At 34.5% G+C, this 14,384-nt stretch overlaps 1 protein-coding gene across 4 annotated transcripts in view; it reads right to left on the bottom strand.

Moving 5' to 3' along the window:
• The window catches only part of CPED1 (cadherin like and PC-esterase domain containing 1), a 417,420-nt gene that overhangs the window by 259,888 nt on the left and 143,148 nt on the right, over positions 1 to 14,384 (bottom strand). For all 4 annotated transcript variants that reach the window (XR_008912281.1, XR_008912282.1, XM_056799629.1 and 1 more), the window contains one exon: positions 12,750 to 12,918. Coding sequence is in view for 2 of the 4 variants with exons in the window: in XM_056799629.1 (XP_056655607.1) it covers positions 12,750 to 12,918 (169 nt within the window). In the remaining 2 variants the exon portion in view is untranslated. The remainder of the gene's footprint in view (positions 1 to 12,749; positions 12,919 to 14,384) is intronic.

Raw genomic sequence — 14,384 nt, 5'->3', positions numbered from 1 at the left:
GCTGGTTCAATATTAGGAAAACCATCCACATAATTGACCACATCAACAAGCAAACCAACAAGAACCACATGATTATCTCAATAGACGCAGAAAAAGCCTTTGATAAAATACAACATCCATTCCTATTAAAAACACTAGAAAGCATAGGAATAGAAGGGTCATTCCTAAAAATAATAAACAGTATATATCTAAAACCATCAGCTAATATCATCTGCAATGGGGATAAACTAGACACATTCCCAATTAAATCAGGAGTGAAACAAGGATGCCCATTATCACCTCTACTATTTGACATTGTACTAGAAACACTAGCAGTAGCAATTAGAGAAGAAAAAGAAATTGAAGGTATCAAAACAGGCAAGGAGGAGACCAAGTTATCACTCTTTGCAGATGACATGATGGTCTACTTAAAGAATCCTAGAGATTCAACAAAAAAGCTAATTGAAATAATCTACAACTTTAGCAAAGTTGCAGGATACAAAATAAACCCACATAAATCATCAGCTTTTCTATATATCTCCAACACAGCTCAGCAGCAAAAACTAGAAACAGAAATCCCATTAAAAATCACCTTAGACAAAATAAAATACCTAGGAATCTACCTCCCAAGACAAACACAGGAACTATATGAACACAACTACAAAACACTCTCCACACAACTAAAACTGGACTTGAGCAATTGGAAAAACATTAACTGCTCATGGACAGGATGAGCCAATATAATAAAAATGACCATCCTACCCAAACTTATTTATCTATTTAGTGCCATACCCATGGAACTCCCAAAATACTTCTTCACTGATTTAGAAAAAAACATAACAAAATTCATTTGGAACAACAAAAGATCAAGGATATCCAGGAAAATAATAAAAAAAAAACACATATGATGGGGGCCTTGCAGTCCCAGACATTAAACTATATTACAAAGCAGCAGTCATCAAAACAATTTGGTACTGGCTAAGAAACAGAAAGGAAGATCAGTGGAATAGACTGGGGGAAAGTGACCTCAGCAAGACAGTATATGATAAACCCAAAGATCCCAGGTTTTGGGACAAAAATCCACTATTTGATAAAAACTGCTGGGAAAATTGGAAGACAGTGTGGGAGGGACTAGGAATAGATCAACACCTCACACCCTACACGAAGATAAATTCAAAATGGGTGAGTGACTTAAACATAAAGAAGGAAACCATAAGTAAATTAGGTGAACACAGAATAGTATATATGTCAGATCTTTGGGAGGGGAAAGACTTTAAAACCAAGCAAGACATAGAAAGAATCACAAAATGTAAAATAAATAATTTTGACTACATCAAATTAAAAAGCTTTTGCACAAACAAAACCAATGTAACTAAAATCAGAAGGGAAACAACAAACTGGGAAAATATCTTCAGAGAAACCTCTGCCAAAGGTTTAATTACTCAAATTTATAAAGAGCTAAATCAACTGTACAAAAAATCAAGCCATTCTCCAATTGATAAATAGGCAAGGGACATGGATAGGCAGTTCTTAGCCAAAGAAATCAAAACTATTAATAAGCACATGAAAAAGTGTTCTAAATCTCTTATAATCAGAGAGATGCAAATCAAAACAACTCTGAGGTATCACCTCACACCTAGCAGATTGGCTAACATGATAGCAAAGGAAAATAATGAATGCTGGAGGGGATGTGGCGAAGTTGGGACATTAATTCATTGCTGGTGGAGTTGTGAACTGATCCAACCATTCTGGAGGGCAATTTGGAACTATGCCCAAAGGGCGACAAAAGAATGTATACCCTTTGATCCAGCCATAGTACTGCTGGGTCTGTACCCCAAAGAGATAATGGACAAAAAGACTTGTACAAAAATATTCATAGCTGCGCTCTTTGTGGTGGCCAAAAACTGGAAAACGAGGGGATGCCCATCAATTGGGGAATGGCTGAGCAAATTGTGGTATATGATGGTGATGGAATATTATTGTGCTAAAAGGAATAATAAAGTGGAGGAGTTCCATGGAGACTCGAACAACCTCCAGGAAGCGATGCAGAGAGAGAGGAGCAGAACCAGGAGAACATTGTACACAGAGACTAATACGCTGTGGTATAATCGAACATAATGGACTTCTCCATTGGTGGCGGTGTAATGTCCCTGAACAATCTGCAGGGATCTAGGAGAAAAAAACACCATTCATAAGCAGAGGATAAACTGTGGGAAAAGAAACACCGAGGAAAAGCAACTGCCTGAATAAAGTGGTTGAGGGGACATGACAGAGGAGAGACTCTAAATGAACACTCTAATGCAAATACCAACAACAGGGAAATGGGTTCGAGTCAAGAATACATGTAATGCCCAGTGGATTTACGCGTCGGCTATGGGGGTTGGGGGAGAGGAAAATAAAATGATCTATGTCTTTAATGAATAATGCTTGGAAATGATCAAATAAAATATTTTAAATAATAATTAAAAAAAATAAAAATTAAAGTAAAAGTTTAATTCCTATGAACCTATACAAAGTTTCCCTGATTTACTCCATTCCCCACCCCTGAACCCAAACATCAGCTGAACATCCTCCCTACCTTAATTTAAACTCTCATGGCACTTAGCATGCTTCTTATGCATTTATTATAATATAATTTGTTTTGTACTTATCAGCAACCAGGTTTTATCTCTCCTACTAGATTATAAATTTCTTGAGATCAGGGCTCACTTATTTATCTTTGTTTTTCTCCCAGCTCCTGGCACACTGTACTGCACACAGTATATGGCTTGTTGAAAGAATGAACAGATGAATGAATGAACTTAAAATTGAATTCAACTATTATCTAGCTAGGAATCCATTTTCAAAACCAAGGGAAAAGTGAATCTACTAACTAAGCAAAGCCTCTTCTTTTACCTGAATAATACGGTCTGTTGGGCAAAGGACTAGCTTAACTTAACAATTTTTCAATTTTTTGTGCTAGTGGAGTAATCAATTCTCTGATCCTTTATCTCTCTGTGCCATAGAAGCTCCATCCATTAAAGAAATTATGAGAGATACCAAAAATGTAAAGATTGTCATACATAGAAGGATTCAATTTTCTGCAGATATTTAAAATCTATTCAGATCATTTGAAGTACTGCTGAAATGATTCTCCCTGCCCCACTACCCACTCTGTGCTCATCATTCACTCTTAACACTTCCTTCATTTCTATAAACTTGAGAACAGTGAGGTGAAAAGCAACTCAAGAGAGATGGTACTTCAATGAAAAAAACAGAGAGGAAAATACCTTACATAGATTAATTTATAATCCTTTATCTAAGCCCCAAAGGCTTACACAATTAGAAATTTCAGCTGGTGGCGAGGGCAATGTTTCTTTCTGGGCAGTCAGCTCTGATATTTTCACACCACTTACAAAATAAGTCAACTCTGTTGACTATTAACATGTTTTGACCAAGGACAAATACAAAAATGACACTGTCATTACCTTTTTTAGGTTAAGTGGGATATGAAATAAGTAAATTTCTGACCCTAGGTAACTTTGAAGACTTGAGTACATTTTTTTTGACAAATGCAATGAATATTTGTGTTTCATAATACACATATTTAAGATAGCTTGCCTACTTGTTTATCTTAGAAAGAGTAAAATTTTAGTCATACAAATGCATTAATTAGGGTTATATCTACACATTAACTATAATAAAGAATTAATCTAAACTGAGATCTCACTTTGCAAACCTCATATTACATGTCAATAAAAGAAAATGTTCTTCAATATTATAAACAGTCCACCCTTAAAAGCCCCAAATTCAGCAAAGATGCCATATCTGTCATGATGCTACATAGAAATTGTGATGAGAGATGTGAAAGGATACTCCAATCCAGCCCTTTGTGGAAATGGGGGGTCCACAGGCATTGAATATTCAATTGCACAATTATTCAATTGTGCAAATTCTTTCTTTTTTTTGTATTTAATACTATTTTTTATGTGGGATGGTTCTCTAGGAAGAGGGAAGGAAGGAAGAGTGGGGATAACAATGATGATATAAAGAACAGAAGACATCAATAAAATCTTATTTAAAAAATAATAAGCTGTTTTGTCTGAATCCACTTACCCAGGGCTAGGTTGATACAGGAGGGAGTAAGCCCTCCCAAAGTATTAAGAAAAATGTATTTCTGTTTTGTTATTTCCCAGAAGTAAAAATCTCTGCATATAAGCTAATTGATAGAAGCGAATTACTGATAATTAACAGTGGGAGGTATAGGAATGGGTATTGAACTAAAAGCATTAGAAAAAGGTATGCCCAAGTCCCTCAGAGATACCCCCAAGAAACCTGAAGGGAACCAATTTTGCTCTGAGAGTTTGAGTTTAGAATAATCACTATACTCATATTCTATCAGGGAGCTTCCTTAATATTTAAAAAAATTATACTATTTATTAAAGCCTATATAAAATGGGTGGAATATAAGTAACTGCAGGTAATATACTCTTTTTATTTATTTTTTTACTTTTATAACTGTTTTTGACTATAGTTCATGCTTGTGGAAAGAACCACCCCTTGTATAACAAAATGATCAAAAATGAATCCTGTGAAATTATAATGATAGACCTTGTCCCTAAAGCAGAGCTATGAAGAGGCAATTCCTTCCATTCCCCACCCACTCACACTTTGTAGAGATAGCGAACACTCAGTATAATCAAGAATGTGTACATCGCATGTAAGACTTGTTTGATATATGTTAATCAGCTTGGCTGAACTATTTTTTTCTTTCTTTAAAATTCTTATTGTAAAAAATGCCCCTCTGAACTGGGCTGAGGGATAAGGATATGGTGGGAAATGTGGGTTATATAAAAGCAAAAGATATCAATAAAATTTTATTTTAAGAAATAAATAAATGCTGAATTTAAAATGAATTCTTACTTCAGTATTTCAAAAGGTCCTTGCTATTGTAGATATGAGTTTTTTTTCCAATTACTCAGATTATTATTCCAGATCACCCCTTCTCCTTTACCTTAGCAGATGATCCTTTTGAGGTGCTCTGCCCAACACAGTGATGCTCCTCTCTAGACTTCGAAGGACAGACATACAGTGTGCCATTTGCCAAAATGGGAGCCATTCCAGCTTAAGAGGAACTACTGGGGCTTGTACTCCATAAAGGTAGCTATCAACAACCTCTCCAAAAAATGAACTGCAGACTATTAAGATTATATGAAAGTTTGCTCCAGATCACTAATAATGACAAACAGAAATTAAAAGAACTCTGAGGAGTTTCCTCATATCCAGCAAATTGTCAATAACAAAGATGGAAGTAGTGTTGGTGGGGTTGTTGAACGATAAAGAGGGCAGATGAAACTGTGCTTTTCTCCAACCATTCTGAAAAGTAATTTGGAATTATGCTAACAAAGTGATTAAAATACCCATAACCTCTGAGCCAAATAGCCCATTGGTAAGCATGTACCCCAAGGATGTCAAAGATTTAGGGAAAAAGATAAGATAGAAATAAAGGTATTTTTTTAAATGCCAAAATATTTTTATGGTAATCTTTGTAGTAGCAAATAACTAGAAATAAAGTAAATGTTCATTGATTAAAGAACAGTCATATAAACTATAGTACTTAAAAGTAATGGGATATTATCATGCTATAAGACATAATGACTATGAAGAATACAGAAAAACATAGGAAGATAATCTTAAGTGATGCAAAGTGAAGTAACAAAATCAAGAGAACAATGTGCACAATGGCTACAACATTGCAAATGGAAAAAACAAGAAATCCAAACTGAATGCTATTTGATTATAATCTCCAAACTTGGTCTCAAACAAGGGATATGAGACTGCTTCCATTCATTCTTTGCAAAAGTGGTAAACTGAGTTCAGAATGTTCTCTATTAGATTTACTTGATGGGTTGGTTAGTTTTGCTGAACTGTGGGTTTTTTTTCTTCTTTACAGAGTTTGTTAAAAGTGATGGCTCTGGGATGGAAGAAAAGGAACATTTTTTAAATGATAAAAACATAGCAATAATTTTTAAATCTCTGGGTAATTTCTGTTCCTTTGCAATGCATCAGAACAGAAATCACTTGGAGGTGAATAATAATGATCAATTATTGGCTTATTTTTAAAGAAATAATTTATAAAATCCTTCAAAATGAACAAGAGCCTTCCTTAGCACAACTGATAATAGTTACTGCCCACTTTTGTCCAATAACCTAAGTTCAGATATTATCCATACAAACTTCTCATTAACAGCACTTGTGGAAGTTATTCATATATCTCAAAACAGATCTCATGACACTTAAAAATGTGATATTTTAAAGTAATCTATATTTTATAGATCAAAATAATATTCCACAATACAAATAGTAGCAAAACCTTCTTATAGTGCCTATTTATAGTGTGTTCACATCATTTTATTTGCCCCATGATCCCATGAGAAAGAAGGCACGGCTTATATAATTTCCCTATTTTCTAGAAGGTGAAGCAGACGTGTTGGGTAGGTGGGTGAGTCACAGGGCTAGCCCATGGCAGGAACATAACATGCAACTAGTACTCATTTTCATCTCAAGTGTTGTCTCTACTGCATCACTAGCAACCCTGATTGATTGAGTAAGTGGTTGCTTGCCAACATTTAATTTGTATGTATTTTCAAATTTTAAGGGATAGAAATAATTCTAGATATACCCATTGACACCCTCCGTGCTCACTTAAGATCATACTTTTAAATGAACACATTGATTGTAGTCGAGGGTTAAATTCAAATATGTGTAGGTTCAACAATATATCAACCATTCTCAAAAACCCTGCAGATCATGCTTTTATTCACATTCTTTCTATAGCTGGTATCCATCTCTTCTGCCTATGATAGGAGCAGATCTCAGTGACTTAGTACCAAATCTACTCCACAGCTTTCTATTTCAGCCTCATCATGAAGATCAGAGAAGAAGCATTGACTGGGAAAAGACCCCAGAGTGAAACTTTAGCCATGTTATCCATTGGCAGTCCAGGCAGTCATGGGAGCCAGATCACCTACCATTATCAAAGGCATTGCAAAAACACCGATAACAAAAGAAACGACTTGATTTCAGGTTCTGAAAATGAAATCGGGATTCAGTCTTTCTTGGAAAGGGGCCACATAAATGATAATGCTTCCCTACTTGCCACCCGTAGTTCTCTCTTTTCTACACAGGGATCCTGGTTTCATTGACATGAGTGGGAATGATAAGCATTGGAGATGGAAGACTGGTTGCCTGACAGACTTGCAGCGGTACCCGAGTACTGCTGATTTATGACTTCAAGGTAAGCAAGGGGACTGTTTTAACTTGGGTTTCAATTAGAGACATCATCCTGCAGGAAAGGATGCAATTGCTTGTGATTCCTCCTTTCTGAGATCTGTGAATATATTGGGGGAAATGCAGATATTGGTCTCTGTCTATTGCATTTATCAGAAACACACTTCAAAATCAGGGTAAAACAGAGCATTTGATTTAGAAATACTAAAAGAGAAAAAAGAGAGTCAGGCAGACGTTGGGCGGTGTTAAATTCTTTTTTTTTTTAAATCATCCCCACAGAACTTTTTAAAAAGGAATGCCCACAAACCACAATGGACAACTAGATGGTGCAATGGATAAATCTATGAGCTTGGAATCAGGAAGACTCATTTTCATAAGTTCAAATCTAGCCTCAGACACTTACTAGCTTTGTGATCCGTGGCAACTCACTTAACCCTATTTGACTCAGTTTCCTTATCTGTAAAATGAACTGGAAGAGGAAATGTCAAACTGTTCCAGTGCCCTTGCCAAAAAACTCCAAATGGAGTCACAGAATTGGATACAACTGAAAGAACTTAACAACAAAACAAACCAAAATAAAGTACAGGAAAAAAAGAACACTGACTCTGGGAAACGGGAGACTCAGGTTTTAGTTTCAATTCTTCCTTTATATAGCTATATATCATCAGACAACTCACCTAGGCTTGATCTCCTTAATTTAAAATTTTGGTGTCTGTCCTTGGAGGTCTCTAAGTTTCCTTCCATTCTAACATCCTCTGTCTCAAAAATGACTTCAAATAAATGTTATATAATCAAGCAATGAATTCTTTCAGATTGTCTCACCAATGGACAAATTAAGGCTATGTCTAGATGCCTTGCAGCAGAAATCTAAAATCATTCTAGCTATAATTTCAAGCAAAGTAATCAGCTCTAGTCATATGTATGAACACTGACTGGACAGTCCATCAATTGTGAAAGAAGGTCATGAAAATGGTTTCTTCATTAAAGATATGTTCATTTTGCAGCTAGCCAAGGGCAAAGGAGTTCTGCTTTCTAACATTTTTACTGGGGTGCCCAGAGTTTAAAACTGATAGTGGCTGCAGTCCTCCTTCATTCAGATTTTCATTGACATTTATGTGGGACCTGTACTCCCACTTAATATGAAATGGTGCTCCAAAGATTCCAGCTTGAATCCAGGAATCCCCAAGTGCCCAGTTTGGTTATAACCCTGGAACAACCTTTAATCAAATGGTCAAAAGTGACCTTTGAAAAGATTCTGCTGCTGCTCTCCCTCTAGAAATAGCCCAAATATTCTATTTGGGAAAATATGCTTTATTCATCCAATTCTTGAATAAATGGTGTTATCATAGCCCCATGGAAATAAATATGTATATATATATGTATAATATAGAAAGAGAGAGAATCCTTTCTTACCTCAAATAAACTGCAAAAAAGAAATATGATTTAATGTCATATCACGAATTATAGTAAGCATACTCTAAGACATAGCTTTTACTTTAATTTTATTTTTTAAATTGAAATGACCTTCAGAAAACAGCTAACTCTCAAATTTGTACTTCTTTTCATTTTATATACATAGGATGTTGGGTTTAGAGTATTTTCCAACATTCAGTTAAATGTAGTCCTTTTTTCCCCATCATTTTTCCAAATTTATATTTAAATTCACATCACTGTACCAATAATTCTTCCTATTTTCCCAACTCCCACTAAAGCTTTAGAAGATAAAGTATCACAGCAGCAGACCTGATTGGAAATAAATGAGCTCATAGTTATATCTGTTATTGCTTTCATTCCTCCTTCAGCTGCCAGAATGTTCTATAAATGACCAATGATAACCTGCCTAGCAGGCTTGCCTCAGTGCACTTGGTACATAAACCCCTACTGATCTGACTAGTAACCTGGACCTTTAAATTCAGGACTCATTAGAGAAGGGGATAAAGTCACAATCCAAACTGCTATATACTTAAATAGTAATAGCCTAGCTCATTATTGCAAGGCTTTATATATACTCAGGGTCAAATTGTCTTCCTGCAAACATAACAACTGCATACAGTAAAACCCTCATGCAACCTGGTTAGCCTAGGAGGAGTGTATTAGCCTGGCCTCCAAAAACCAGGGTTTCAAAAAGGTTTCTGCTGCATTTTTTTCACCCCAAGGTATCCAGCAGAAGGACTGTTTGGAAGGAAGAATGGGTGATTTAAATGAGAGCAAGGATAAGCTAGTTTTCTAGCAGAAGCAATAAATACTGGAGTGTGAATGAAATATTTTCTCATATGCTGGAAGCCTATCTACAGCATCAAGTAGAATTCTGGCATTTTAAGGAAATAATTGCCCTCTTGCTCATTTACCCTGGAAGCCTGCCGTCTGTACTGTCTCCCTTCGACAGCAGGCTTACCGTAATATACAGGAAATGTCAGCCTTACCCTGGAAAATACAAATCCCAAAGTGAGGAAAGGAATGAGGAGATTTGCATAATTTTCTGTACCACCACTACATCTGGCATTTGTCCCACCGGTACTAAAAAATGATGAATAAGAAACAATGAAGTGAATAAAGAATGGAAATCTAAGGGGAGCCAAAACACTGAAAGTTTTCTCTTCTTTTGTTTCCTCTTAAAGGAACGGGGTCCACAAAACTTTCTGCTTTTTTTTTTTTATGGATAACAAAGTAAAAAAAAAAGCATTCTGGAGAAAAGAAGCAAGAAAACAACAACAACAAACAAGCGTACACAAGGAAATACAAAATCACCAGTTGTGACTCCTTAAAAGACTAGCTGAGAGAAAATTACACTAAAGATTCCCAACCTGGGGAAGGGAAGGAAGATATTATTAGACTCCACTTTTCCATTGAAAATAAAAGAGAAATATTTCCATTATTGGAGACATCTGTATCTCTCTTTGAAAAGGAAGCAAATTATGATTCTCTGACCATAGATATAAACACCAGCAAAGGGAGGTTTGTTTATTTGGGAATTGACTGAAGACTCAAAATTTAAACTTGTCCAATTTCCAGATCAAGGTTACTGACTTTTGAGCTCTGTCTTGAGACAAAGACAATCATCCATATTTTCTGTTCTTTATATTTGGTGGTCTCACTTTTGTGAAACCCAGACTTCCCTTTACCTTTTCTCTATTAAATATATATCCTTCAAACTCCTTTTTTAGTTGAGGTGATCTAGATTATTCTGAATCTAAGTAATTATTGAATTTTTTTTCTTCTTTGAAAACATCCCCATCCTCTTCAAAATCATGGCAAGCTAATTTATGTTAAAAATTTAGGAAACCAAGTCAATTGAATGTTTTTTAAGGATCTGTCTGGGGCAGGGCACTTGATATTTGACTAGATCTATGCTGTTTTCAATGTGTTTCCCTCCTACTATGCAAATTATAGTTGATTCAATGATTCAATGCATGCCCATCTTGTATAGTTATCACTCATGGCCACCAATAAATTCAGCAGAGGGCATTCATCCAAACTTCTGAGGGCCATCTTTATATTCTCTTGCTATTTTCCAAAATAAAAATGAAGTATTCCAGAAGTCCATTAGTCATTCTTCATTCTTATTGTGTGGCTAGCTTTTTGTTCCAGTTATACATTTCTCTGAGGACATTTTTATTACACTTTCTGCATAAAGTCAATTCATAATGTATTGCAGTCTGAACATGATCACCATGTGCCCCTCTATTGCCCTTTCAACTTTTGTTCTTTGGTGATTGTAGTATTTTAAGACTAGCAGTCAGATATTATCTTAGGGAGAAGTTGGATCATTTTTTTAAAAAGTGCAATTGCCCCAAAACAACCCTGTCTTCTTTCTTCCTCCTTTTTAAATTATGGCACCAATTCATGATTTCTCTTTATGTCTATAACTGTATCTATTTCTATGTCTATCTATCTATCTATCTATCTATCTATCTATCTATCTATCTATCTATCTATCTATCTTTACCTATATCTATATCTATTGATGTGCATTTATATTTCTATATCTAAAGATATTGGCAAATCTATAGATCTCTCTCTCTATATATTTAAAGAAAGATCTCTCTTGATATTGTATGTCTGTGAACATGAGTTCTATAGATTATTCATCTGGTGCTATTTTATAATTTAGACAAGTATTCATCATTCAATTGGTTTTATTAAACTAAATTCTTTTTGTAAAGCCACATATCTCATAAAGGCATTGTCCAGTGCCTTATGCAATAAACACAATATAATTTGGAAAAAGTTCTCATACAATATAAGAAATCTTGCTTTAACTTGGATTTCACATTACTCCTCTCCCTTAAGAGTAAAGAGTATCTTTTTTTGTGAGTGTTTATCTTCCAGTTTTATTATTGTTTCAATATTAATAATCAGAGTCTTAAGCAACAAAATGAGTTCAATTGCTACATTTTTGATACAGCAATATCACTATGAGGTCTATACTCCAAAAATATCAAAGACAAAGGACATAGACCCATATATATGATATACATATATATTTGTGTGTATGTGTTTTTGTCTGATGGCAAAGAAGTTGAAACTAAGGGGATTCCTGTCATTAGAAAAGTCCATAGGTAGAATTTTGCTCTACAAAATCCCATCCCTTTATATAGTCACAAAGAAATATATATATAGTGAGGTCTTGCATTTTCTGGGCTTTTCAGTCAGTTGTGTTATAGTAAAGATGTGATCTCTGGTAGAATAGCACCTGTGAAAGCCTGCTTATTTTCTTCTCATACTCCACTAAAAATGTCATTGATAGTATGTTGATTATTTATTGTCTTACCAATTTTGAATGGATGGGAAAGTTATCAAAGTTATTGACATTTTTGGTTACTTTTTAAGTAATAATATCAGATTTTTTTCATATCTGGAATTCTTTAAAATATATTAAGCACATATTCTAGCACATTCTCAATATTTTGTTTTAAGGACTTCTGTGTATACTTCTTGTGTATTCTCTTTTTTTTAATTTTTGATTTCCTTAGGACCATATCTACTCCCTCAGGCAGCATAGAGAGTACTAATTTTAAAGTCTAATTGTGCAATTCTACTGTACTTGAAGGGCAAAACACTACCATGTCTTTAATGTTCCATGAATGCTTTTAATTTCATAATTATAACAATATGATTACTGAATTTCCTACTGTGTAGGCTAAAAAAATTGATAAGGGAAAATAATTCTGCTTTTATTTTGCTACATTGATGACCACTTTTGCATTATGCCTGAGAAGTAGTTTCTATGATAAGTCCAAAAAATTGAACTAAAATGATGAGTTTAGGAAAAAAAAAACAAATATAGCCCTAGTAGTCCCTAGTGAATGACACTTTCCAGGTCATTTCTGAACATGGTCTCTGGTTCTATTAAATGAAAATCTCTGCATGCAGCAATAAAAAGGCTGATTCTCCGTTCAATGGGAATTGATAATCATAAAGGTCAGAGAAAGGTTATTCAAGTAGTTTTATTTTTATTCAGTTCACTTTGAGCAAAATAACAGCTTTAATAGAAGTGTTACCTTGACAGTGAAACGTTTTTTCTTGGGTGGATTCCAAATGGTACCAGTTGAATGAATGAAGGCCCGTAGAGGTGTTAAAGATGTCACCAGCACATATGCTTTAATGATCACAGACAGGTCTTTGGCTTTAAAAAACTGCTTATGTGTCACAGGGGCTGGTGTTTGATTCCTGAAAAGCAAGAATAATAAATTCAAATTTGAGGTTTATTATTTAGACACTAATTAGCAGTTTGTTTATCAGCTTAGGCACTTAATCACCTTCCACCTTTCATCTGGTTTTTAGCAATGTTGTTATCACCACTAGTAGAGGTTGTATGGTGACAGAGGAGACAAACCTTCCTCAGTTTTTCTATTGATGATAAATTTGATAAAAGCGATGTAATAAGGTATATGTTTGGGGGAGCTAAAATCAAATGAGTAACATCTCTTGATTTCAATTATTTGTACTATGCCCAAAGAGATATAAAACTGTGCCTATCCCTTGACCTAGCAATACCACTATTAGATCTGTATTCCAAAGTGATCAAAGATTGAGGGAAAGGATCTATATGTCCAAAAATATTTGTAGCAGCTCTTTTTTTTTACATTTAATTATTTCATTTTTCTCAATTGCATTTAACAAAAAAATTAACATTTGTTAACTAAAATTTTGAGTTCTAAATTCTTTCTCCCTCCTCTCCTTCTCGTTGAGAACACAAGAAATTTAAAAGACGCCCAACATTCTGTGGAAAATGAGAGGATGTTTGTTAATCAGGGAATGAGTGAATAAGTTGTGATATATAATTGTGATGAAGTACTCTTGTGATATAAGAAATGACTAACAGGATGGTTTCAGAAGAACCAGAGAAGATCTATAAGTACCAAAGCAAAATGAAATGAGCAGAACCATGAAAACATCATATGCAGTAACAACAGTAACGGAATGATGATCAGCTGCGAAACAAAGCTACTCTGATCAACACAAGCCAAAGATTCGTGATGAAAAATGCTATTTACCTCCAGAAAGAGAATTGATGAACTCTGAGTGCAGATAGAAGCACATTGTTTTTCACTTTATTGTTCTTGCTTTTTTTTTTTGCAACCTGCCTAACATGAAAATATTTTACGTGATTTCACGTGAATAATGGTATATTGTGCCTTCTCAATGGGTGTGAGAGGGAAAGGAGGGAGAAAATTTGGAATTCAAAATCTTTTTTCTAATGAATGTTAAAATTTAATTAATTAATTAATTAATTAAACACTTTAAAAATATTTTACTTATGCTCACTAGCCATAAGCCAGAGTTGGGAGTTCATACCACAAAACAGGTGATGCATATTTCTGGGTTATTTGGTATGACTTCTTGGCAAGTAATTCTTACCCTATCTCCTTTTATAAATGTGTATTATATATATATATATATATATATATATATATATACATGTTTTCTGATATATATTCTCTGTCTCTGTCCCTCTTTCTCTGATTACATCAGGTCGCCATGAAATTTATAGATATTACAAATTACCCGAGGCAAGTAAGTTACTTCAATGCATATAATATTAAGAAAATTTAATTTCCCTTCTCAAAAACATGTACTTCATGGCATTTGAGAAAAAGCAAGGATACATATAGTTCTCACAATATATGTTCTTA

Source organism: Monodelphis domestica, chromosome 5, assembly GCF_027887165.1.
Source record: "Monodelphis domestica isolate mMonDom1 chromosome 5, mMonDom1.pri, whole genome shotgun sequence".
NCBI lineage: Eukaryota > Metazoa > Chordata > Mammalia > Didelphimorphia > Didelphidae > Monodelphis > Monodelphis domestica.
This window is presented reverse-complemented; position numbering and strand designations above follow the sequence as displayed.